The sequence below is a fragment of the Phacochoerus africanus genome, chromosome 14, assembly GCF_016906955.1.
Source record: "Phacochoerus africanus isolate WHEZ1 chromosome 14, ROS_Pafr_v1, whole genome shotgun sequence".
Classification (NCBI taxonomy): domain Eukaryota; kingdom Metazoa; phylum Chordata; class Mammalia; order Artiodactyla; family Suidae; genus Phacochoerus; species Phacochoerus africanus.
The window spans coordinates 37,206,661-37,231,462 of record NC_062557.1 but is presented as its reverse complement, the minus strand read 5'-3'; the positions used below and the strand labels follow the sequence as shown (position 1 = coordinate 37,231,462).

The 24,802-nt window shown below is 43.8% G+C and overlaps 1 protein-coding gene across 11 annotated transcripts in view; it reads left to right on the top strand.

Moving 5' to 3' along the window:
- Positions 1-1,123: 1,123 nt before the first annotated feature.
- The window catches only part of BCAS3 (BCAS3 microtubule associated cell migration factor), a 580,473-nt gene continuing 556,794 nt past the window's right edge, over positions 1,124-24,802 (top strand). For 4 of the 11 annotated variants that reach the window (XM_047759073.1, XM_047759067.1, XM_047759066.1 and 1 more), the window contains exons 1-4: positions 1,127-1,531; positions 2,946-3,033; positions 8,016-8,070; positions 18,430-18,505. In XM_047759073.1, coding sequence (XP_047615029.1) covers positions 2,963-3,033; positions 8,016-8,070; positions 18,430-18,505 — 202 coding nt within the window. In that variant the 5' untranslated portion in view covers positions 1,127-1,531; positions 2,946-2,962. Of the gene's footprint in view, positions 1,532-2,945; positions 3,034-8,015; positions 8,071-18,429; positions 18,506-24,802 lie in introns of all 11 variants that reach the window. The other 7 variants (XM_047759070.1, XM_047759072.1, XM_047759071.1 and 4 more) reach the window with 5 other exon arrangements.

The following is a 24,802-nucleotide window of genomic DNA, read 5'->3' as shown; positions in this document are numbered from 1 at the left end:
TCTCCTACCTCTATTTATATCCATTTTTTATAGCATTTTACACAACTTCAATGTGTTTATTTAAGTTTATTTATAACAAACTTCTGTGAGTTTATTTTTGCCTTCCTGGAGTTCCTGTGGAGGTGCAGTGGTTAACTAATCCGACTAGGAACCACGAGGGTGCAGGTTCGATCCCTGACCTTGCTCAGTGGGTTAAGGATCTGGTGTTGCTGTGAGCTGTGATGTAGGTCACAGACTCTGCTCTAGTCTCATGTTGTTGCTGTGGTGAAGGCCATCAGCTACAGCTGTGATTTGACCCTTAGCCTGACCATATGCCCTGGGTGCAGCCCTAAAAACTCAAAAAAAAAAAAAAAAAAGACGAAAAAAGCTCCACAGTTCTGGGAACATGTGTTGTGGAAAAAGACGAATGTTCAAAATCTTTTATTAGCCAATGTGCAAACATTAGCCTGATAAATATCACTTAGGGTGTCCTTTTTATTGGCACTAATTGAGCGTCACAAGCAAACGGGTGGCTTCTTGGCTAGGTCTCTGTCTGTCTCTCCAGCACCTGGTTAACTGCATATTTCCGGTGAGGTGTCTTTACTAAACTTTCACCTCCTCCATTCTGCTAAAAATTAAAAAAAATTTCTACTGTTGTATCACTTTGTTACAAACTCCGTGCCTATTAATAAGCCATATTCTCACGGGATTGTCATGAGTGTTAAACTTGATAGTACTCATGAAGTGCCTAGGACTGTACTGAGTGTTCCTTCAATAAAACAGTAAATATATCTGATGGAATGACACCACGGAAATCTCAATCTGTTCCTTACGGGAAGTATAAACAGGTAAGGAAGAGGTCAGGCATGGTCCACAAACCTAAGTCAAATTGATAACACCCTCCTCACCCCTCATTCAGATCACCACCTAGGCTCCAGGGCTGCCCACCAGCGCAAATAAGCCGAGGCTCCCGGAAGGTAAACACATCGAGAAGGGCGGGGCAGAAGGCGGGTTCGGGATGGGTGAGTGGCCCGCTAACAGTGATTGGCAGCTGCCATGTCCACGTGCTTTGAGCTCCGAACCAGCTGTCGCGAGAATTCGATGTAAACAGACCGGTTTTCCAGTGGTCCGACTCCCAGCCTGAGACGCCCAAGTGAGGTGCGCAGGCTTCTGCAGCATGATACTGTCTCACGAAGCTACGGAGGTGCTATGTGCAAAGGAAAAGAGACCTGTTAGTCACTCCTCCCCACCTGCCTGCGTTCGCAACCGAACCTGACACCTCGGCTTCACCCGAACTTACATACTGTTTTGTTTTCCCTCGAGCCCCAGCGGATTGGATCAATTCAGGAGGCGGGTCCGCCTCTTTTCTACTTGCTGGTTGGCGAAGCTGACCTCTGAGGGCGGTGCCCGGCAGCGAAGAGTTTGCTTCTGGGATTGGCTAGAAAGGTAGTTCCGCTGAGGCGTGGTAGGAAGTGGTAACCGTCAATCACGAAGGGAGACTCCAAACAGTGAGCCTTGAGCTGGAGAACAGCGTTTACCGGCGGGGCGGCCGGTGAGAGGGCTGGCGGTGCTGTGGCTTTGGGGAGGCTGGGCGAGGACGAGGGACTAGCTGCGTGAGGGGAGAGGGCTTGGCTGGCAGGAATTCGACGAGGGGGATCTGTGGAGATCGGAGGGGGAGGGGAGGAAGGGCAAGGGGCCAGAGGGCGGCCAGGGGCAGCGGTGGCTCAGCGTTGGAGGTTAAGTGGGTAGCGCCGTGCTGGTTGTCTTTCAGGAGAGTGGGATCTGAGGGGCTGGCGAGGGTCTTCCTCAGGAGACAGGGCCCTTGAGGACTGTTCTTGGGAGGCTGTGTTTCGAGAAATAAAGGGAGGAATGGAAATGAGAGAGCTGAGGGACTGGAGGTGAAGGTATCCACTGGGGGAAATGGGTACCTGGGCTAGTTGGGGCGAAGGGTGTTTTGGTTGTGGCAGATGGGACTCATCAATGTGCGAGTTTTCAGATAAGGTGATAGAATGCTCCCTGCTTAAAAGAGATGGTTTTAGGGGCTTTCAAGATTAATTCCAGGCTGTGGAATTTCTTTCCTGCTTTCTTTCCTGAACCATGTAAGAAGAGATCTGTCTCTTTTAACCTTAATCAAGCACATTCCATGCTTTTAAAACCTCCCCAGTGATTCAGGTGCTTATTAGACATTCGAGGGTCAGGGTTCAATGACGTGACTGGAAAGGATAAGGGGCTTCTAATATAATAAGTTATTGTTGCTTATTTAGACAATGATGATTAGGTTACAGTAGTGGGGATGGGGGATGGGGGTTTTAACAAATAGGATTTCAAACATCTTGTTAAATTGTGATCATGCAGTCTTTTTTTGAGTGCATATAATTGAGTTTCAGGTGTACAACACAATGATTTGAAAGATGTATATATTGTGAAATGATTACCACAGTAAGACTAGTTCACATCCATCACAATACATGTTAAAATACACAGTCTTATTCATAGAGTCCCCACAGTCTTAGTTGGAGGGTGTTACCTCATTGTGTTCCATTTGGTCTTAAAATAGTGTACCAGGTATATTTTCATTGTTCTCAATGGAAGATTTCAGTAAATTCTTTAATTTTGGCTCACAAAGGTAGCACATTTGTTTTTATAAAGTGATCCTGTGCTGGGCTTTGCATCCCTTCCTAGTTTATATTAACAGGGGATCAGAGGGTCCTGCAAGAGTCTTAAGTAGTTTTGTGGTTCTTGTCGTGGTCCAAATAAGAAAACCTCAATGTGGTTTAAGAAATCTTTTATCTTACTTTTTCCTCTTCTGCCCTCCCGTCTTTCAGGTGTAATAGGAATTGTTGGGAAATTTTCCTATATTGTAGGTATTTTTGGCAAGGGATCTCTAGCGAGCAGCCCTAAATCTTCCTCCTTACCCCCCCAATGACAATAATCTGTTTTTTTCTGTCTTTTTGTTCTGGAAACAGGTTTTGTGAATGAAGCAATGGCTACAGATTCCCCCAGAAGACCCAGTCGATGTACTGGTGGAGTGGTGGTGCGCCCTCAGGCTGTCACGTAAGCAAGTTTCAGATAAGCCTAATAAATGAAGGAGTGGTAACTTTCAGGTTTCCTTTGTGAGCAGTGCTTACTTTTGTAAAATCCGTTTAATTTTGGCTTTACAGGATGACAAATATCATTACCAAGGCCAAATAAAAGCAATAATTTGAAGCTCAGGTTGATGTATTTAGCACATTTATAGAGTATGTGAAAAGCACTATGGTAAATCCTTTTTTTTGGTTTTAGTTGTGGGGGCCTGTCCCCAGGGCATGTGGAAGTTGCTAGGCCAGGAATGGAACTCTTCCAAGCTGCTGCAGTGACATCACTGGATCCTTAACCCCCTGTGCCACAAGGGAACTCCACAAATCCTTGAGTACTGTTTTTTTCAAACCTCAAGTTTAACAGTTAGTGGGTCATTAAATCATTTAATGGATCAGGACCATTATTTAAAAAATGAAATAAAACATAACAGTTGGGAGTTAGTATTGTTTTGTGGCATGCACATAGATATATTCATTCATATGTGTGTGTATGTTTACTAGATTGTGATGTCACTTACGCTAGATCTCAGAAATTTCATTGTCAGTGTCATAGGAAGTATGGTTCTATATTTTAAGCATTTTGTTGTCCTTTTTTTTTTTTTTTTTTAGGGCCACACTTGCAGCATGTGGAGATTCCCAGGCTAGCGGTTGTATCAGAGCTGTAGCCACTGACCTATGCCACCGCCACATCAGATCCGAGCTGTGCCTGGGACCTACACCACAGCTCACGGCAATGCCAGATCCTTAACCCACTAAGTGAGGCCAGGGATCGAACCTGCTTCCTCCTGCCTACTAGTCAGATTCATTTCCGCTGAGCCACAATGGGAACTCCCTATTTTAAGCATTTTTTGGCAAAGCATATCTATACTTTTAATCTAATATAGTTTTAAATGTGTATACTTGGAAGCACTATAATAAGTAAAAAATATGCTAGCAGAACAGCATGAGAATTTAGAAGGACTATTTTAGTGGGAGTATTTTATTTTATTTTATTTTTATTTTTATTTTTTGATCTCATGTCTTTTTAGGGCCGCACCCACAGCACATGGAGGTTCCCAGGCTAGGGCTTGAATCGGACCTGTAGCTGCTGGCCTATACCACAGCCACAGCATTGTTGTATCCCACCCTCATCTGTGACCTACACCACAGCTCATGGCAATGCTGGATCCTTAACCCACTCAGCAAGGCCAGGGATTGAACATGCATCCTCATGGATGCTATTGGGGATTGTTAACCACTGAGCCACGACAGGAACTCCTAGTGGGAGTATTTTAGATCTTTAGGTTTCATTAAGAAGCTAAATGAATAGAATTTGGGCAGTTAGAGTCAAGCTCACATTTTCGGAAAAAGTAATAGAGTGAGCTGAGGTGGGAATGGCAAGCTGTTTTCATAAATGAAATCTAGGGAATTTGCCCTATTTAAAGGAGGTTTCGGTAGACAATTAAGACCCTTGAATACTTGGCTAAGAAGTGAAATTTGTTTTCTGCCTTTTAAAATGTTAATAATGGGATTGTAGCAGTTTGGATTATTTCCCTTGGACAGTTTAGCATGATATGTAAAGACTACCTTCTCAGGCTAACAAAAGTATGTGTATAATATGATATTTTACCATTATTCTTCCTTTTTTCCCTCCTGCATTTCCTAAGGCTCTTTATTTCTTTGCTAATTATGGACCATTGCAACAGGTTAAGTTATGAGTTAGGTACTATTTCAATCTTCCTTTTATAGGTGAGGAAACCAAAGCAGAGAAAAGTTAAATAAATTGTCCTTGGTAACACTCAAGAAAGGGGAACCTGGGAGTTCTCATCATGACACAGTGGTTAACGAATCCAACTAGGAACCATGAGGTTGCGGGTTCAATCCCTGGCCTTGCTCAGTGGGTTAAGGGTCTGGCATTGCCATGAGCTGTGGTGTAGGTTGCAGACGTGGCTGGGATCCCTCATTGCTGTGGCTCTGGCGTAGGCCAGTGGCTACAGCTCTGATTAGACCTCTAGCCTGGGAATCTCCATATGCCGAGGGAGCTGCCCTAGAAAAGGCAAAAAGACAAAAAAAAAAAAAAGAAAGGGGAACCTGGATCAAACTCAAGCAGTTTGTCTCCAGTCTGTGTGCTTATGCAGTGTTCTTTGCAGCCTCATGTATATTGCTTTTTGTTATGCAATACATAATTTTAGTGCTTTTGAAGTTATTTTATTTATTCAGTATTCTTTTAACAAATAATGGTTGGAAGTTCCTCTGTGGCTCGGCAGGTTATGAATCCGATTAGTATCCATGAGGATATGGGTTTGATCCCTTACCTCACTCAGAGGGTTAAGGATCTGGTGTTGTCTATGCTATGGTGTAGGTCCCAGGTGTGGCTTGGATCCCATGTTGCTGTGGTGTAGCCCTGTAGCTGTAGCTTTGCTTCGACCCCTAGCCTGGGTCTGGCCCTGAAAAGAAAAGAAAAAATAGTTCTGTGAAGACTTACTTAGTTTTTTTTAATGATTGTTTTGTTTTGTTTTGTTTGTTTGTTTTTTGTCTTTTTGCCATTTCTTGGGCCGCTCCCTCGGCATATGGAGGTTCCCAGGCTAGGGGTCCAATCGGAGCTGTAGCCACCGGCCTATGCCAGAGCCACAGCAATTCAGGATCCGAGCTGCATCTGCAACCTACATCACAGCTCACAGCAACACCAGATCCTTAACCCACTGAACAAGGCCAGGGATCAAACCCGCAACCTTATGATTTCTAGTCGGATTTGTTAACTACTGAGCCACAACGGGAACTCCAGTTTTTTTTTTTTTTTTTTTAATTTAATTAAAAAATTTTTTTTTTTTAGGCCGCACTCAGGGCACATGGAAGTTGTCAGGCTAGGGGTGAAATCGGAGATGCAGTTACCAGCCTACACCACAGCCACAGCAATGCAGGATCCGAGCTGTGTCTGCGACCTACACCACAGTGCAGGACAACGCCAGATCCTTAACCCACTGAGCGAGGCTGGGTATCAAACCTGCATCCTCATGGATACTAGTTGGGTTCCTTAGCCACTGAGACACAAAGGGAACTCCCTGTGAAGATGTCTTAAAACTCTTTTTAAGGCCTGCACATGCAGCAAAAGAGAGATTCTATACAGGTAAGGGACAAGGTTCGTAACCAGATTAAAGAGGAGGTCATGACATACTGAGTCATCAGCAACAGCTTTTCTTGCTCTAACTAGGGCATGCTTCTGCTCTGACTCAAGAGGAAGGTCCTACTTAAGCCAAGTCTTCTGTCATCAGTCCTTCAAACACTAGTTAAAAGTTCATCTATATCAAAAGAAGAGAGCATGGAGTTCCCGTCATGGCTCAGGGGAATCGAATCCAACTAGGAACCAGGAGGTTGCGGGCTTCGATCCCTGGCCTCGCTCAGTGGGTTGAGGATCCAGCGTTGCCGTGAGCTTTGGTGTAGGTCACAGACGAGGCTCAGATCTGGCGTTGCTGTGGCTGTGGTGTAGGCTGGCAGCCACAGCTCTGATTGGACCCCTAGCCTGGGAACCTCCACATGCTGAGGGTTCGGCCCAAAAAGACAAAAGACAAAAAAAAAAAAAGAAAAAAAAGAGAGCATGTGGCCATAAAAAAGAATGAAATGTTGCTACTTGTAGCAACATGGATGTATTTAGAGATATCATAGTGAATGAACTAAGCCAGGCAGAGAAAGACAAACATTATACAGTATCACTTATATGCGGCATTTAAAAAATAACAAATGAACTTATTTATAAAACAGAAATAGACTCATAGGTATAGACAACAAACTTATGGTTGCCAAAGGGGAAAGATGAGGGAGGGATAAATTAGAAATATGGGGTTAACATGAGTACCACTATATGTAAAATAGAGAGACAACAAGGGCATACTGTATAGCACAAAAAACTATTTGATATCTTGTAATAAACTATCATGAAAAAAAATCAGAAAAATGTAGAACTAATGACTTTGCTGTTCACCTGAAACTAACACAATATTCTCAATCAACTATACTTTAGTCAAAAAAAAAAAAAAATTTGAGCATGGTGGACTGCCTGTGTGGCCTACAGCATAAGTACATGGCATAACTACATTGTTTCTGCATCAGCTGTGGTTCATTCCCTGGCCCTGGAACTTCCACATGCCATGGGTGCAGCCAAACATTAAAAAAAAAAAAAAAAAAAAAAAAAGAGCGTGGGAGTTCCCTGGTGGCCTAGTGGTTAGGGATTCAGCAGTGTTACAGCTGTGGCTCAGGTCACTGCTGAGACATGGGTTTGATCCCTGGCCTGGGAACTTCCACATGCCATGGGTGCAACCAAAAATGCCTTTTAAGGGCATAAATTTTAAGAGAATGTTTTAAAAATTGAAATATCATTTGTATTTAACAAAATATACAAAGAAATTAAGAAAGCAGATTAGCAGAATTACCAGGCCATGAGAATTTTTTTTTTTTTTGGCTGAACCCATGGTATATACAAGTTCCTGGGGCAGCAATCAAACACGTATCATAGGAGTTGCCCATTTTGGCTCAGTGGTTAGTGATTCCAACTAGGAACCATGAGGTTGTAGGTTCGATCCCTGGCCTTGCTCAGTGGGTTAAGGATCCGGCGTTGCCGTGAGCTTTGGTATAGGTCGCAGTTGCAGCTTGGATCCCTAGTTGCTGTGGCTCTGGCGTAGGCCTGTGGCTACAGCTCCGATTAGACCCCTAGCCTGGGAACCTCCATATGCCGTGGGAGCGGCCCTAGAAAAGGCAGAAAAAAAAAAGACAAAAAAACAAACAAAAAAAACAAACCCTTATCGTAGTTGCAGTCGGCACCACAGCTGCATCATTGACGGATCCTTAACCCGCAGTGCCACACACAGGAGATTCTTTTTTAAAAAAATGTTATGAATAACTTCATTAGGGCTCGTAGAAGAAGCTTTTCCATGTTTCGTATTAAGGTGACATGATAAATTTTATCCATTTCACCCTTTTTTTCAGAGAGCAGTCCTACATGGAAAGTGTCGTGACTTTTCTGCAGGATGTTGTACCTCAGGTAAGTGTCTGTGGTGTCAGAAATAGTAAGTTTGCTCTTGGCCAGGGAAGCCTTGAAACAGTCTGTTTCCTAAACTTGACACAAGTATCAGCTTCAAACTTTTGGAGTTCCCATTGTGGTACAGCAGAAATGAATCTGACTAGGAACCGTGAGGCTGTGGGTTCAATCCCTGGTCTCGCTCAATGGGTTGAGGATCCGGCGTTGCCGTGAGCTGTGGTGTAGGTCACAGAGGCGGCTTGGATCCTGCGTTTCTGTGCCTGTGGCATAGGCTGGCAGCTGTAGCTCTGATTGGACCCCTGGCCTGGGAACCTGCGTATGCTGTGTGTGCGACCCTAAAAAGAAAAAAAAAAAAATTTAGAAAGACTTTTGATGTTGTAGCACCCTGAGCATTTGCAGGGTGGAACTATTCTTGCTGTTATTAGATGTGCCTTAGTTTTGTGCTGACGGTGGCACAATTATTATTCCTCAGCACCTGCTTTCCTAAGAGGAATCGAGGTGAGATGTGAAGTTGAGAGATGGGACTTGGGATGGTCTCCTTGGCTTCTGTTTCCAAAATCTTTCTCTTGTCCTACTTAAATGTTGCCTGTGGGAAGTGAAAAAAACAATATAGGCTTTCTATTTGGTTAACTAGATGTTACATTAACCAGTGCAAGTCTGTATCATGTTCATTTCAGGCAGTGCTTTTATGCCAGTTAGAACTTGCCTGGTTACTAAGTTCCTTGTTACTAAGTTGTAAGAGAGTGAGTCCGTTCCTGTTCCCTCTCTGTAAATGTGACAAAAAAGAATGGGAGCAGTCCTCCTGGGATCATCTCTGCCGCACTTAAGACTTGAGTCTCTGCTCACCCAGACTTAAATTAACATAGCTATCACTTGGCACACTCATTAAAAATACTAAGTTCCAGGCCCGTGTCCAAGAGACTTGCACTCAGTGAGATTGTGGTTGGCATCCAGTAACTTGGGTTGCTAGCAAGAATCTCAGGTGATTCTTGTGAAACAGTTTCTTTTTTTTTTTTTTTTTTTTTTGTCTTTTTGCTATTTCTTGGGCCGCTCCCGCGACATATGGAGGTTCCCAGGCTAGGCGTCCAATCGGAGCTGTAGTCGCTGGTCTATGCCAGAGCCACAGCAACGTGGGATCCGAGCCGCATCTGCGACCTACACCACAGCTCACGGCAACGCCGGATCGTTAACCCACTGAGCGAGGCCAGGGATTGAACCCACAACCTCATGGTTCCTAGTTGGATTCGTTAACCACTGAGCCACGACGGGAACTCTTGAAACAGTCTCTTTGGGAAGCACTGTTCACTGGAACTTCTGAAGGGAAGAGCTTCTGTGTTTTCTCCTGTGGTGATGTCCGTGTTCTGACTGCCGTGGAATCTGTCATGTTCAGAGAGGACATTCATAGATCCAGTGTCCTAGCTCTATAAGAAGGCACTTGATGGAGTTCCTCTCGTGGCCGGTGGCTACACCTCCAATTCGACCCCTAGCCTGGGAACCTCCACATGCCACAGGTGTGGCCCAAGAAATGGCAAAAAGACAAAAAAAAAAAAAAGGCCCTTGAAAAGTCTAAAATCCAAATTTCCGTTTAGCAAACAAATTGTATGACTCAAATAAGGGAAAGTAGTAAGGCACATGGGTACTCCTTTATTTTCATTCAACTTTAATGAAAATAGGCCACAATGATAAGGTCTTTGGGGTGTATATACTTTCTTTTCCTGAGGATCCTGCTTAAGAAGGGAAGTCTGTTTGCTTGAAACTGTCAGATGTAGTAGCAGTGAATTAGAAAGTGTTAAACATGAACATATAGACAGAATATTGCTAAGGGAGTGCATAGTGAAGAAAGAGGGAAAGAATCAAGTTCTAAAGGACATTGAAGGTAGAATTAGTTGAAAGGATTGGAAAGGTTGGGTACTTGGTAGTGAGGGAAATTGCCTCTCTGGGGATGGTAGGCAGCAGATTTGCTGGGGCTGTGGAAAATCTTGTACTCTGTACAGCCCAGGCTTCCAGACAATGTGGGGCAGAAATCCAACTTGGTCTTCTGCAAACTGTACCTTTCTCTTATGCCCTGAGCCCTGACATGAGGCTAGTTCCAAGGAAGAGGCATTTAAAAATTTTGGTGGAGTTCCCATCTTGACTCAGTGGTTAATGAATCCGACTAGGAACTGTGAGGTTGCGGGTTCGATCCCTGGCCTTGCTCAGTGGGTTAAGGATCAGGCGTTGTTGTGAGCTGTGGTGTAGGTTGCAGATGCGGCTCGGATCCTACATTGCTGTGTCTCTGGCGTAGGCCAGCAGCTACAGTTCCGATTAGACCCCTAGCCTGGGAACCTCCACATGCCGTGGGTGCGGCCATAAAAGGACAAAAGAAAAAAAAAATTTGGTAATTTGCCTGTCCCTAGGCCGCCCCTTTATCAAATTTTTACAGAGGCACCTTTTGTGCTGGTGGAATCCCTATGTAGCATGTTTTTGTAGGCTGGAGGAGAGAGGCAGTGGTCAGAGGCTTTGAGGGAATAGTTGGAGAGTTTGCTAGAGAAATAAGAATACTAGATTGAGTAATGGTTTGAAAATAGGGACCTGCTGAAACTGATAGGGTAAAAATGCTGGAAGGAAGATTAACTTAGTTTTTATGAGGATTGTGCATTAGAAAGGAGATAGTGAGGAGTTCCCGTCCTGGCGCAATGGTTAAGGAATCTGACTAGGAACCATGAGGTTGCAGGTTTGATCCCTGGCCTTGCTCAGTGGGTTAAGGATCTGGTGTTGCCGTGAGCTGTGGTGTAGGGCGCAGACACGGCTCAGATCTGGCATTGCTGTGGCTCTGGTGTAGGCCGGTGGCTGCAGCTCTGATTAGATCCCTAGCCTGGGAACCTCCATATGCTGTGGGAGCGGCCCTAGAAAAGGCAAAATGACAAAAAAAAAAAAAAATAAAAAATAAAAAAAAAAGAAAAGAAAGGAGATAATCAATGGAATTGATTTTGAAGATTTGGATCAGAGTTAAGTAAATGTGGAAGTAAAATTGTAATCAAGGATCTAAGAATGAGAATATTCATTTAAGAAATTTATGTTGGGGAGTTCCCATCGTGGTGCAGTGGTTAACGAATCCAACTAGGAACCATGAGGTTGTGGGTTCGGTCCCTGCCCTCGCTCAGTGGGTTAACGATCCGGCGTTGCCATGAGCTGTGGTGTAGATTGCAGATGCGGCTCGGATCCTGCGTTGCTGTGGCTCTGGCGTAGGCCGGTGGCTACAGCTCCGATTTGACCCCTAGCCTGGGAACCTCCATATGCTGTGGGAGCGGCCCTAGAAAAGGCAAAATGACAAAAAAAAAAAAAAAGAAAAGAAATTTATGTTGGGAATTCCCATTGTGGCTTAGCAGATTAAGAACCCGACTAGTATCCATGAGGATTCGAGTTTAATCCCTGGCCGCCTTCAGTGGATTAAGGATCCAGAGTTGCTGCAAGCTGCATCATAGGTTGCAGGTGCAGCTTGGATCTGGTGTTGCTGTGAGTGTGGCAAAGGCTTCAGCTGCAGCTCTGGGTGGACCCCCAGCCTAGGAATTTACATATGTGGCAGGTGCGGCCCTAAAAAGGAAAAAAAAAAAAAAAGAAATTTATGTAATGCAAGTCCTTATTCTAGTTACTGTGGAAAGCAAGCAAAAACTCAGGCAGCAGGCATTTACTCCAGCATCCACTGTGTCAAGGCACTGTGTTAAGTTGGCTTCCTGGTTTTGCACAGCATTCAAGCAGTCTTTTTCTGTAAAAGGCCAGATAAACTTTGTAGTCGATACAATGTCTGTTGCACCTACTTAGTCCTGCTTTTTTTTTGTAAAAGAATGGATGTGGCTGTGTTAAAATAAAACTTTATTGGCATTCCCTGGTGGCTCAGTGGGTTAAAGGATCTGGCAGTGTTATTGTTTTGGCTTGGGTCACAGCTGTGGTGTGGGTTGATCACTGACTCAGGAACTTCTGTATGCCACGAGTGAGGCAAGAAACAAACAAAAAAACCCAACCCACTTTATTTATGAACACAGGTGGCAGGCCAGATTTGGTGACTCATGGTCCCCTTTTTTCCATATTTAATCCAAAATCCCCGAGTGGCACTGTGTGGTCAGCCATTTGGAAAATGATTTTTTTAAAAGCTGATGTTATGGGAATTCCCACTGTGGCTCAGTGGTTAACGAATCCGACTAGGAACCATGAGGTTGCGGGTTCGATCCCTGGCCTTGCTCAGTGGGTTAAAGACCCAGCGTTGCCATGAGCTGTGGTGTAGGTTGCAGACGCAGCTCGGATCCCGCGTTGCTGTGGCTCTGGCGTAGGCTGGCGGCTACAGTTCCGATTAGACCCCGAGCCTGGGAACCTCCATATGCTGTGGGAGCGGCCCTAGAAAAGGCAGAAAGAAAAAAAAAAAAGCTACTCTTATGTTCCAATTCCTGCCCTATTCTGGGAATCCTTGAGTTCATGGAGCTTAGAAATTATTCTGTGGGTTTCCAGATACCCTTCAAAGGGAAAAAATATGTTGTTAGCCTAGTATAGCTTTTTTAGCTGTCACAAATAGAATGAACTCACACTGTTTTACAGGTGTCATTGATGGTTGGTAGAAACCCTATGCTGTACCCTTTGTTTTTTTTTTTTTTTTTTGGTCTTTTCTAGGGCCTCACCCTCAGCATATGGAGGTTCCCAGCTAGGGGTCTAATCTGGTGTAGGGGCCTACACCAGAGCCACAGCAATGCCCGATCCTTAACCCACTGAGCAAGGCCAGGGATCAAACCCACAACCTCGTGGTTCCTAGTCAGATTTGTTAACCACTGAGCCATGATGGGAAATCCAATGTATCCTTTGATACAATAATTGTATTTAGGAAATTTTATTAAAAAAAAAATGTCAGGGAGTTCCCTTAATGGTTCAGCGGTTAACAAACCCGACTAGGATCCATGAGAATGTGGGTTTGATCTGTGGGCTCGCTTAGTGAGTTAAGGATCTGGCATTGCCATGAGCTGTGGGTTAGGTTGCAGACATGGCTCAAGTCTGGCGTTGCTGTGGTTATGGCATAGGCTGGCAGTTGCAGATCTGATTTGACCCCTCCTGGGAACTTCCATATGCCAAGGGTGCAGCCCTAAAAAGTGTGTGCATGCGCACACACGTCAGCAAAGATAAAAGTTAAAGCTCAAAACTTTTCAGTGAGACATGTGACATTTTTTCAGTGTGAAAAATTGTAGCCAGCCCAAATGTCAGTAGCAGTTAAGCAAATTATGATACATGGTCCCTATAGAATAATTTGTTATAATTTAAAAAAATTAAAAAAAAACTGTACTTTTTTTTTTTTTTTTTTTAATGACTGCAACCCGTGGCATATGGAAGTTCCTGGGGTAGGGATCGAATCTGAGCTGAAGCTGTGACCTGCGCTGCAATGGAAATGCCAGATCCTTTTAATGCCAGATTGAACCCAAGCCTCCGCAGCAACCTGAGCCACTGCAGTTGTATTCTTAAACCATTTTGCCAGCAGGAATGCCTGAAACCACTTCATACTTTTGATAATAGATGCAAACGATTACATTTAGAATGGATAGACAATGAAGTCCTACTGTATAGCACAGGGAACTATATCCAATCTCCTGGAATAGAGCATGCCTGAAAATAATAAAATATGTCTATATATGTGTGTGTGTGTGTATATATATTAATCAGTTTGCCGTAGAGCAGAAATTGGCACAACATTGTAAATCAATTATATTTTTGTTTATTTGTTTATTTATTTATATTTTAATTTTTTATCTTTTTAGGCCCATACCCTTGGCATATGAAGTTCCCATGCTAGGGGTCAGATCAGAGCTGCAGCTGCTGGCCTACACCACAGCCACAGCAACGCCAGATCTGAGCTTCATCTTCAGCCTATGCCCCAACTTGCCACAAAGCCGGATCCTTAACCCACTGAGTGAGACCAGGGATCAAACCTGTGTCCTCATGGATACTAGTTGGGTTCATTACCCCTGAGCGACAATGGGAACTCCCAACTATAGTTTGTTTGTTTATTTGTTTATTTTGTCTTTTTGCCTTTTCTAGGGCCACTCCCTTGACATATGGAGGTTCTCAGGCTGGGGGTCTAATCAGAGCTGTAGCTGCCGGCCTGTACCACAGCCATAGCAATGTGAGATCCAAGCCACATCTGCAACCTACACCACAGGTCACAGCAATGCCGGATCCTTAACCCACTGAGCAAGGCCAGGGATCGAACCCCAAACCTCATGGTTCCTAGTCAGATTCGTTAACCACTGAGCCACGACGGGAACTCCCCAACTATAGTTTAATAAAAAGAAAAAAATTTTTACTTTTGATAATAGCACATATGGAAGTTATTTTCTCTATGGTGAAAAAATAAAACTCACATTTATAATGATAGTTGCTGTGTTTTTATTTACTTATTTTTTCCCGTGTGCTCTTTTTTTTTTGTCTTTTTGCCTTTTTCTAGGGCTGCACCCATGGCATATGGAGGTTTCCAGGCTAGGGGTTGAATCAGAGCTGTAGCTGCTGGCCTACACCACAGCCATAGCAATGTGGGATCCGAGCTGCATCTGTGGCCTCCACCACTGCTCATGGTAACACGGGATCCTTAATCCACAGAGCAAGGCCAGGGATTGAACCCGCACATCCGCAAGGATACTAGTTGGATTTGTTTCTGCTGTGCCACGACAGGAATTCCCTTCTGTGTTTTAAAAATTCAACAGTAGCTTTATGCTTACGAACGCGCATATATGTTAGAAACCAGATAAGGAATAAAAGGAGAACTAAACCTACCCTGTACTCAGTAATGAGGTGAAATTTCAAGTCTAAATAAGAGGTAGAGCACTTGGCTCTTGGGTGAGCAGGAGGGCTAACAGAGTCAGTGCTGGGGGGAGAGGGACAAGCGTCTGTGCGGCAGTACAGTGACCTCCATGAAGGTAGCAAATGAGCCTGGATGGGCACCGGGTGAATCTGGGCTTCACTAACAATGAAATACCTAAACATGAGCAAAGGATATCATAAAAAAATGAGAGGCAGAATGTCATGCTGTCACAGGCCTTCTTTTTTTTTTTTTTTGTCTTTTGTCTTTTCAGGCTGCACCTGAGGCATATGGAGGTTCCAATCCACAGCCACAACCCGGGATCCGAGCTGTGTCTACAGCCTACACCACAGCTCACAGCAATGTTGGAGCCTCAACCCCCTGAACAAGGCCAGGGATCGAACCCGAAACCTCATGGTTCCTACCTAGTCTGATTTGTTTCTGCTGTGCCACGACGGGAACTCCCTGTCACATGCTATCTTGATGCCCACCTGCAGGAAGGTACATAAGAAGCAGCCCTCAGATGCTTAAGTCAACTTCATAGAAATTTCTCAGAAGTGCTTAGTGAAGAGGACACTATGTCTGCTAAGGAGAGAGGAAAACTTGAAGACATAGCAAAAATATGCAGCCTCATTATGAAAGTCTTGTTTCCCCCTGAAGGGGAAAGAAAAGCAGTTTAAAAATCCCAGTACACTGAAAGGCCTCTTTTAAACCTTGGCACTGCCTATCAGCCAGAAATCAAAGGAGAGCATCCTGTAAACGTTGCAGAGGCATTGAGAGAATGCTGAATAAGCAGGTGATACAGAGCCTTATAATCAATCTGCTAAATGGAAGAAAAATTCGAAATATGTTATTGCTTTACCAGATTAAGGGACAGCCAGACACAGGAAAAAAAGAAGTGGTTGGAAATGCAATGTGGATTCCTGGATTGGGTCCTGGAGCAGAGAAAAGATATTGGTGGAAACACACTGGTGAAATCCGAATAAAGTCTCGGGCATAATTAGTAGCAATGCATGGTGCTAGTCTCCTAGTTTGGACAAGTACACCATAGTGTAAGGTACGATTTGGTTAGATTAGGTAGTTAACAGTAGGAGTTACTGGCCGGGGCGGGGGGGGGGGGTGGGGGAGCAATATGAGAACTCTACTAAGTTTAATAATCTAAAACTATTCCCAAATAAGAAGGCTATTTTAATTTGGTCTTTCGTCTTTTTAGGGCTGCATCTGTGGCATATGGAGGTTCCCAGGCCAGGGGTCGAATCGGAGCTACAGCTGCAAACCTACACCACAAGCCACAGCAAAGCGGGATCTGAGCTGTGTCTTGACCTGCACCACACACAGCTCATGGCAATGCCAGATCCTTAACCCACTGAACGAGGCCAGGGATCAAACCCAAGTCCTCATGGATACTAGTTGGGTTTGTTAACCCCTGAGCCACGATGGGAACGCCAAGAAGGCTATTTTTTAAAAAGGAGAGTTTCAAGGATGAAGAGAGCAAGGCCAAGGAAGAAGAGAAGATGATGATGAGGTGGTTGAAGATAAAGTTGATGAATCAGTTGTTTTTAGTGCAAGTTTTCCTTTTCTCCAAAGGAATCAACTGCCCTATACACATCTCTGCTTGTTTTTTTTTTAAAACAAAGACAATTGAAATCATAAGGAGGTGTATGTTTTTTCTCTTATTGTATAGTAAACCTACTATTAAAGTAACCCTGTCTTGGAGTTCCCTTCGTGGCTCAGTGGTTAATGAATCTGACTAGGAACCATGAGGTTGCAGGTTCGATCCCTGGCCTCACTCAGTGGGTTAAGGATCCAGTGTTGCCGTGAGCTGTGGTGTAGATTGCAGACGTGGCTCAGGTCCCGAGTTGCTGTGGCTCTGGCGTAGGCTGGTGGCTACAGCTCCGATTAGACCCCTAGCCTGGGAGTGGCCCTAGAAAAGGCAAAAAGACAAAAAAAAATAATAACCCTGTCTTTTAGTAATATTTTCAGTGGCCATTAACCTTGTGTGGTACGGGAAAGGGAGTATAAAATGGCTTGAGAATTGAAAGCAAGTCCTGTGTAACACAAATTACATACGGGATAGTGGTTTTTTTTGTGTGCTTTCAATACAGCTTATATGAAATGTTCTGTGACCTGAGTACTAGTTTAACTGAAAATGTTGCGACTCTTCTGTTGACGCGTTAAATGCTTACAAATATGTACAATAATATAAAATATTTTAAATAAAAATATTTGCTTTGTGGGGGCATGACTCCCTTTGAATACTAGTAGGTACTGTTGATACTCTTCCTGTGACTTCTTAGCAGTTTATACTTATCTTTGTGACCCTTGCAGGCCTGCAAGAAAGCTAATAGGTTGGGTCTGGAGGCCAGATAAGAGACTGAAAAAGTAATACTTTTTTTTTTTTTTCACCCCCAGTCCTAGGCCAGCATCCTCCAGAGCTTGTGGTTAGCAGAATGTAATGCTTTTGACAGTTCTAGGTAGAGTATAATTGCCTGATCATCAACTCCTACGTGTGGTAGTTTGGCTTATTTCTTCAGCTCTATTTGTTGACCAATATATAGAGATTATTTAGTTTTTTGAATACCTTTGAATTATAGTCATACTTCCTAATAGACTATGATCATTGTACTTTAGGTTTCTGCAATTCTTAGGCTAAAACCCTTGGCCGTGACCGTGGCATGCAGAAGTTCCTCAGCCAGAAATTGAACGTTTGCCACAGCAGTCATCTGATCTGCTTCAGTGACAATGCTGGGTCCTTAACCCGCTATGTTATAAGGGAACTCCAAAAAAATGTTTTTTTTTTTTTTTGTCTTTTGTTGTTGTTGTTGTTGTTGCTATTTCTTGGGCCGCTCCCGCGGCATATGGAGGTTCCCAGGCTAGGGGTTGAATCGGAGTTGTAGCCACCGGTCTACACCAGAGCCACAGCAACGCGGGATCCGAGCTGCGTCTGCAACCTACACCACAGCTCACAGCAACGCCGGATCGTTAACCTAATGAGCAAGGGCAGGGACCGAACCCGCAACCTCATGGTTCCTAGTCGGATTCGTTAACCACTGCGCCACGACGGGAACTCCCAAAAAAATGTTTTTTGACCAAGGTTATCAGACTCCTGCATAACTTTGGGAGTAAAAATATGACAAAATGTGCTGGTACCCAAGATAGAGGCTTGGTGATGTTCAAAGGGGATAGGGTTGGCTTTAAGTTATCCTCTGTTTTGAACAGTAATATTTGAGCTTTAAAACATTTTCCTTCAGGGAGTTCCCGTTGTGGCGCAGTGGTTAACGAATCTGACTAGGAACCATGAGGTTGCGGGTTCGATCCCTGGCCTTGCTCAATGGGTTAAGGATCCGGCGTTGCCGTGAGCTGTGGTGTAGGTGGCAGACACGGCTCAGATCCAGCATTGCTGTGGCTCTGGTGTAGGCTGGCAGCTACAGCTCCGATTCGACCCCTAGCCTGGGAACCTCCATATGCTGCAGGAGAGGCCCTAGAAAAGGCAAAAAGACAAAAAAAAAACCCACAAAAACATTTTCATTCAAATGTTTCTGTTTGTTCTGCAGGCTTACAGTGGAACACCTCTAACAGAAGAAAAGGAGAAAATAGTCTGGGTCAGATTTGAAAATGCAGATTTAAATGGTATGGTTTTAACTTTTTTTGGGGGGGGGGACATATGAATTAAATGTTTGAGGTTGACCTAATTCCAAAAAGAGAACCCTTACTTTTAGTCAGATTACTTTCTCTTAAAGTAAGAGAAATAAGACAATTTTATTTTTAATTTAAAAAGTAACGTATTCAACTGTGGAAACTTCGTTAGAACTATTAATAATATTGTGTAGTGCGAGTCTTACTTAAAGTCACTGTCAACATATGGTGCCTAGCCTTCAACGTCAGGTCCAAGTGAGATAACAAGTTCTTAGAAAAGAGGTTTTTATAATTCAAGTTTGGTCAGTTGTATCAGATTTGTAACTGCAGAATAATCATTAGAGTTGAACTTCTTGGACTTTGGATTTATTTTTCTGAGCAGGATTTATGCCAGTCCAAGGCCTCTTTGTTCTCAGATACCCTTCACTTCATTGCTGCTTCCTGCTCCCTCTTGCAAGGAGCTGCTCCTTGTCTGTTTCCCAGGCCGCCATGTCTGTTGTCTTCTGGCTGAGTTTGGGAGGCACTGATGGGAAATTGAAAAGGAGGATGGGAGAAAGGGAAGAGTATCATTCCCTCTGCCTGTCAGCAGCAGTTGCCTTTCCTTCCTGGTTCTAACTTCCCCTGGGCAGCTCTACTGGAATTCTTCCTCCCCTGAGGGTGGTCATAGCTTCCTGCCATTGCTAATCCAGTAGGGTGCCTCCCGTTCCTTTTTTGGCTTCTAGGCTATTCTATCATCTGTGCAACCAGTCGTCTGTATTAAATTCCCAAGTATGAATACCCTGAGTTGTTTCCATTTCCTAGGTGAACCATGACTGATAGCATGCTCTTGAGTCTTTGTTTCCTCTAGGACTTCTTTTTTCCTTTAATTTTTTGGCCGCACCCACTGCACATGGAAGTTCCTAGGCCAGGGAGTGAATCCGAGCTACAGCTGTGACCTATGCGGATCCTCTTACCCACTGTGCCAGGCCGGGGAATGAACAGTGCAGTCAGATTCTTTTTTTTTTTTTTTAAGGGCCACACCCGTGGCATATGGAAGTTCCCAGGCTAGGAGTCAAACAGCCTACACCACAGCCTCAGCATACCCGATCCAAGCTATACCGCAGCTCACAGCAATGCTGGATCTTTAACCCACTGAGTGGGGCCAGGGATCGGATTGTTTTCATGGATGCTAGTCAGGTTCCTTACCACTGAGCCACAACAGAAACTCCTGCAGTCAGATTATTAACTCACTGTGCCACAGCAGGAACTCCTTAGTCTTTAAAAATATCTTATTTTCCTTTAAAAGCTACAGTCGAGGATGAGAGAGGCTAGGTGTTACCTCTGCAAATTGGTTTTTTTCGAATTTTCATTTGAAATTTCTTTTAATTTATCTATCATCTGGTTCACTTAAATGACAATTTGTGTTGTCTTTAGAGAGTAAAACATTCATTTCTATAGGTGATTATTTGTGATATATAAACTTCCTATGCTATTTTTTGAAACCTTATATTTAAAATTATCTTTAAAAAAAAAAAAAAAAAAGGAGTTCCCGTCATGGCGCAGTGGTTAACGAATCCGACTAGGAACCATGAGGTTGCGGGTTCAGTCCCCGCCCTTGCTCAGTGGGTTAACGATCTGGCGTTGCCGTGAGCTGTGGTGTAGGTTGCAGACGCGGCTCGGATCCCGCGTTGCTGTGGCTCTGGCGTAGGCCGGTGGCTACAGCTCCGATTCAACCCCTAGCCTGGGAACCTCTATATGCCTCGGGAGTGGCCCAAAGAAATAGCAAAAAGACCAAAAAAAATTTATCTTTTTATGACTGTGAAATTTCCTTGTTTACCAGTATATCTTTCCTTCTCTTTCTTTCTTTTTTTTTGGCGGCACCCACGACATGCAGAAGTTCCTGGGTCAGGGAGTGAACTCGTGCCGCATTTGTAAACAGAGCCACACGGTGACAATGCCAGACCCCCTGAGCCGCCTGGGAACTCCCTTCCTTTTCCTTCTTTATTAAAAACTATTTATGTATCTGCCATCTTTTGTTTTCTGTCACCATTTCCTCCTGAATTCAGACTTTTTCTCTGCTGGAAATATATTTGCTTTGTGGATGTCAGAATGTATTGTAGGACTTTCTTGATTTAATAACAAAGAAAATGTGGTTGTGGTCTTGGCAATATGAGCCAGATAGTAGCAAACACTTGTACAGCATAGAGGAAAAATAATAAGTAATTTTTAACAGTTTCATGTCAGCAGTAAAAAAAAATGATGTTTTTTTTGGTCTTTTTTTTTCTTTTTTTTTTAAGGCTGCACCCATGGCGTATGGAAGTTCCCAGGGTAGGGGTCCAATCGGAGCTGTAGCTGCCGGCCTGCTCCACAGCCACCGCAACGTCAGATCCGAGTTGCATCTGTGACCTATACCACAGCTCAAGGCAATGCCAGATCCTTAACCCACTGAGCAAGGCCAGGGATCAAACCCGCATCCTCATGGATTCTAGTCAGAATTGTTTTTGCTGTGGCACAACGGAAACTCCCAGTGTATAGTTTGAGTCCCAAAACACAAGAACTGCCCACTTCCTAGCCTGTGAGGGGAAATTCTTGCCTTCTTCTAGCTCATCCTGAGTTGGTCAGTTCTAATATCAAGGTCTAATATTGTACTTAGTCATTGATTTTTATATTCAACAGGATTTTTTTTTTTTAGTTGCAAGTCATTAGTTTAAGGGAATCTAAAAAATATTAATTGTGGTTAAATGGATTTAACATACAATTTACCAGGGTGTTCCCCCTCTAGCTCAGTGGGTTAAGGACCTGATGTTGTCTCTGTATGGATGTGGGTTTGATTCTTGGCCTCGCTCAGTGCGTTAACGATCTGGTGTTAAACAAGCTGCAGTGTAGGTCGCAGGTGCAGCTCAGATCTGGCATTGCTGTGGCTGTGGAGTAGGAACTGGCCTGGGAACTTCCATATGCTGCAGGTATGGCTATCAAAAGCAAAAAAAACAAACCAACAGTGGTAAAATGGGCGTTCCCTTCGTGGCTCTGTGGTTAACGAATCCAACTAGGATCCATGATGATGTGGGTTCGATCCCTAGCCTCGCTCAGTGGATCTGGCGTTGCCATGAGCTGTGGTGTAGGTTGCAGATGTGGCTCAAATCCCCCGTTGCTGTGGCTCTGGTGTAGGCCGGCAGCTGTAGCTCTGATTAGACCCCTAGCCTAGAAGGCCAAAAGAAACCCCCAAAACAACCAGTGGTAAAATGTTCCATCCTAACCATTTTCAAGTGCAGAGCTCAGTAGTGTTAAGTTCATTCATATCGTTAGGCAACCAAAATCCAGAACTCTTTATCTTATAAAACCGAAACGCTACACCCATTAAACAACAACTTTACATTCTCTTCTTCCACTAGCCCTCGGCAGCCATGATTCTACTTGAATTCTCTATGAATTTGAGATACTTAAGATACTTTATAAGTTGTATCATACAGTATTTGTCTTTTTTTTTTTTTTTTGGTTTTTAGGGCTGTACCTGCGGCACATGGAAGTTCCCAGGCTAGCGGTTGAATCGGTGCTACAGCTGCCGGCCTGCACCACAGCCACAGTATCGCAGGATCTGAGCAATGTCTGTGACCTACACCATAGCTCACAGCAATGCTAGATCCTTAATCCACTGAGTGAGGCCGGGGATCAAACCTGCATCCTCATGAATACTAGTTGGGTTCACTTCTGCTGAGCCACAGGGGGAACTCCGGTATTTGTCTTTCTGTGACTGGCTTATTTCACTTAGCATAATCTCCTCCAGGGTCACTCATGCTGTAGCCTGTGCTTGATGATCCACTGTGTGTATCTGTCACATATTGTTTATTTCTTCATTGATGGTCATGTGGGTTGCTTCTGCCTTTTGGCTTTCTGAATAATACTAATATTCGTGTGTGTACAGCTATCTCTTTAAGTCCCTGCTGGAATACTTTCCAGTTATGGGAATAGTTGCAGTGGCTAAGGATGTGGTACTAGCTTTGGCTCGGCTAGCTGTGTGCTTGCTCCTGTTGCTTGATGGGGGGTGGGTAGGATTAGTTACAAGGAAAGAGGGAGGCATAGAGTAGGAAGTGTATGAGGTATGCAAGGATAGTAGCTGTTATGAGCCTCTGTGGCTCCAGTGGGCCTGGATCCCCATTTCAGCTACTTACTTCCTAGACATATTCACTTAGATGTCCTACAAGTGCCTCAAGCTTAGTCCTTTTCCCATCTAACTATGTCCCCTCTTAAGCTATGCTTCAACCCCACTTGCCTTTCCGGCCCTTAAAGGCCCAGAACTTTTGTGTATGGGTGTGTGTTCACTTTTAATGGAGTATAATTGACTTACAATGTGGTGTTAGTTTCAAGTGCACAGCAAAGTGCACACACATATATCTGTTCTTCTTCTTCTTCTTTTTTTTTTTTTTTCTTTTTTGGCCACCCTGTGGCATATGGAGTTCCCCAGCAGGGATCAGATCTGAGCCCTCTAGTAACCATGGGTTTGCTTTTGCTTTTTTTTTTTAGGGCTGTACCTGAGGCATTTGGAGGCGCCCAGGCTAGGGGTCAAATTGGAGCTACAGCTGCCGGCCTACACCACAGCCATAGCAACTCAGGATCTGAGCCACGTCTGTGACCTACACCACAGCTCAAGGCAATGCCAGATCCTTAACCCACTGAGCGAGGCCAGGGAATGAACCTGCAACCTCATAGATACTAGTCAGGATCATTAACCACTGAGCCACGATGGGTACACACACCTCGATTTTTGAGGTGAGCAGAAAAGCCAGTATTCCCTACTCCCCTTCTCAATTGCAAACAGTTTTCTAGGGAGGGAGAGTGTACTGAGTACATGCTGGCCGAGGTTCACAGATAAGATAGACATGTTTTGAAGGAGGACATTGTCGTTAGCTAAAACCACATGGCTAGTTGTCTGTATAGGTAAGACCGTAAAGTCCATATTTAAGGGAGAAATAAAAAAGAAACCAATTAAAAAAAAAAAAAGGTGAAGAGTAGTTATGGATGAACTAACCAGTGATTGTGTGATAGAAGATATAAAGGAAAGTCAAAGAATAAGAATTGCTTAAAGCTCTAACAGTTCTGAAGAATAAGATTTTTATGAAATTAAGAGTTTCATTCGCAGGTAATAAAGGTTGTTCTACCACCATCCAGAGAAATGAAAATAGCACAAGTGACTAAGCAGAATCTAGAATAAGAAGATTTTGTTTATATAACGATCTTGGAGTCTTATATTTGCATTCGAGCCCTTCTAAAAGTCACAACCTGTGATCAAGTTGGTTGCTGTATTTTTTCTCTTTTTTTGTTTGTTTCCTCGTTTTTTTTTTTTTGGCTGTGCCATGGCACGTGGAAGTTTCCAGGCCAGGGGTTAAACCTGAGCTGTGATAGTGACCTGAGCTGCTGAAGTGACAATGCTGGATCCTTAACCTCTGCACCACAGGAGAATTCCAAGATGGTAGCTGTAGTAGAAAGATGACTGGGTTGAGTGTCAAGAGTCCTGAGATTTCTCGGAAATTCCTGAATGGCACAGTGGGTTAAAGGATCCAGTGTTGCCGCAGGCAGCTATGGCACCGTTCCAACTTCAGTGTGGGTTTGATCCTTGGTGGGGAACCTTCCATCTGCCATGCGTATGGCCAAAAAAAAGGCAAAACAAACAAACAAGACAGTCCTAAGATTTCTCTTTGGCTTTGAGTAAATTATACCTTGGTCTTATCAACGATAAGATTCATGTCAAGCAGGGTTTTTGTGCACCCAATTAAATGATGTGTATACAAAACACAGATGACAAAAGAGCATTTAAATGTTAGATTTAAAGAGCATTAATTATGCCCTAGGAAAATAAGGTTATGATTCTGAATTTTGCTGCACACAGAATCATGTGCTATGCATTTTCTGCTAGTGAATTCCTGTTAAAGGAAAATCAGCATGAAAAAAAAATCACTGAGTATAAGCTGTGTTCAATCTTTTCATCTTTATATTTGAGCAACGGGAAGTCTCTAATGTCTAGAACTGGGGTGAGGAGGGATGTTGTTATTTTTATCTTACAAAGAGCACTCTGACTGTATAGTACGGTGGGCAGTGGTGGAGGCAGGAAGTCATTTATGCTTTTGCAGTAGACGTTGTACACAGGGGTGTGTAGGAAGATTGGCCCTAGATTTATTGCTAGAGGGAGGGAAGAAGCTGGTTCCTGATTTTGCTATCTGGACAGATAATCATGCTCTTCACCAAAATAGGAAGCCCTGGAAGATCAGGTTTGGGGAGGAAATCCTGATCTTGGAGCGGACTTTGAGACATCCAGAA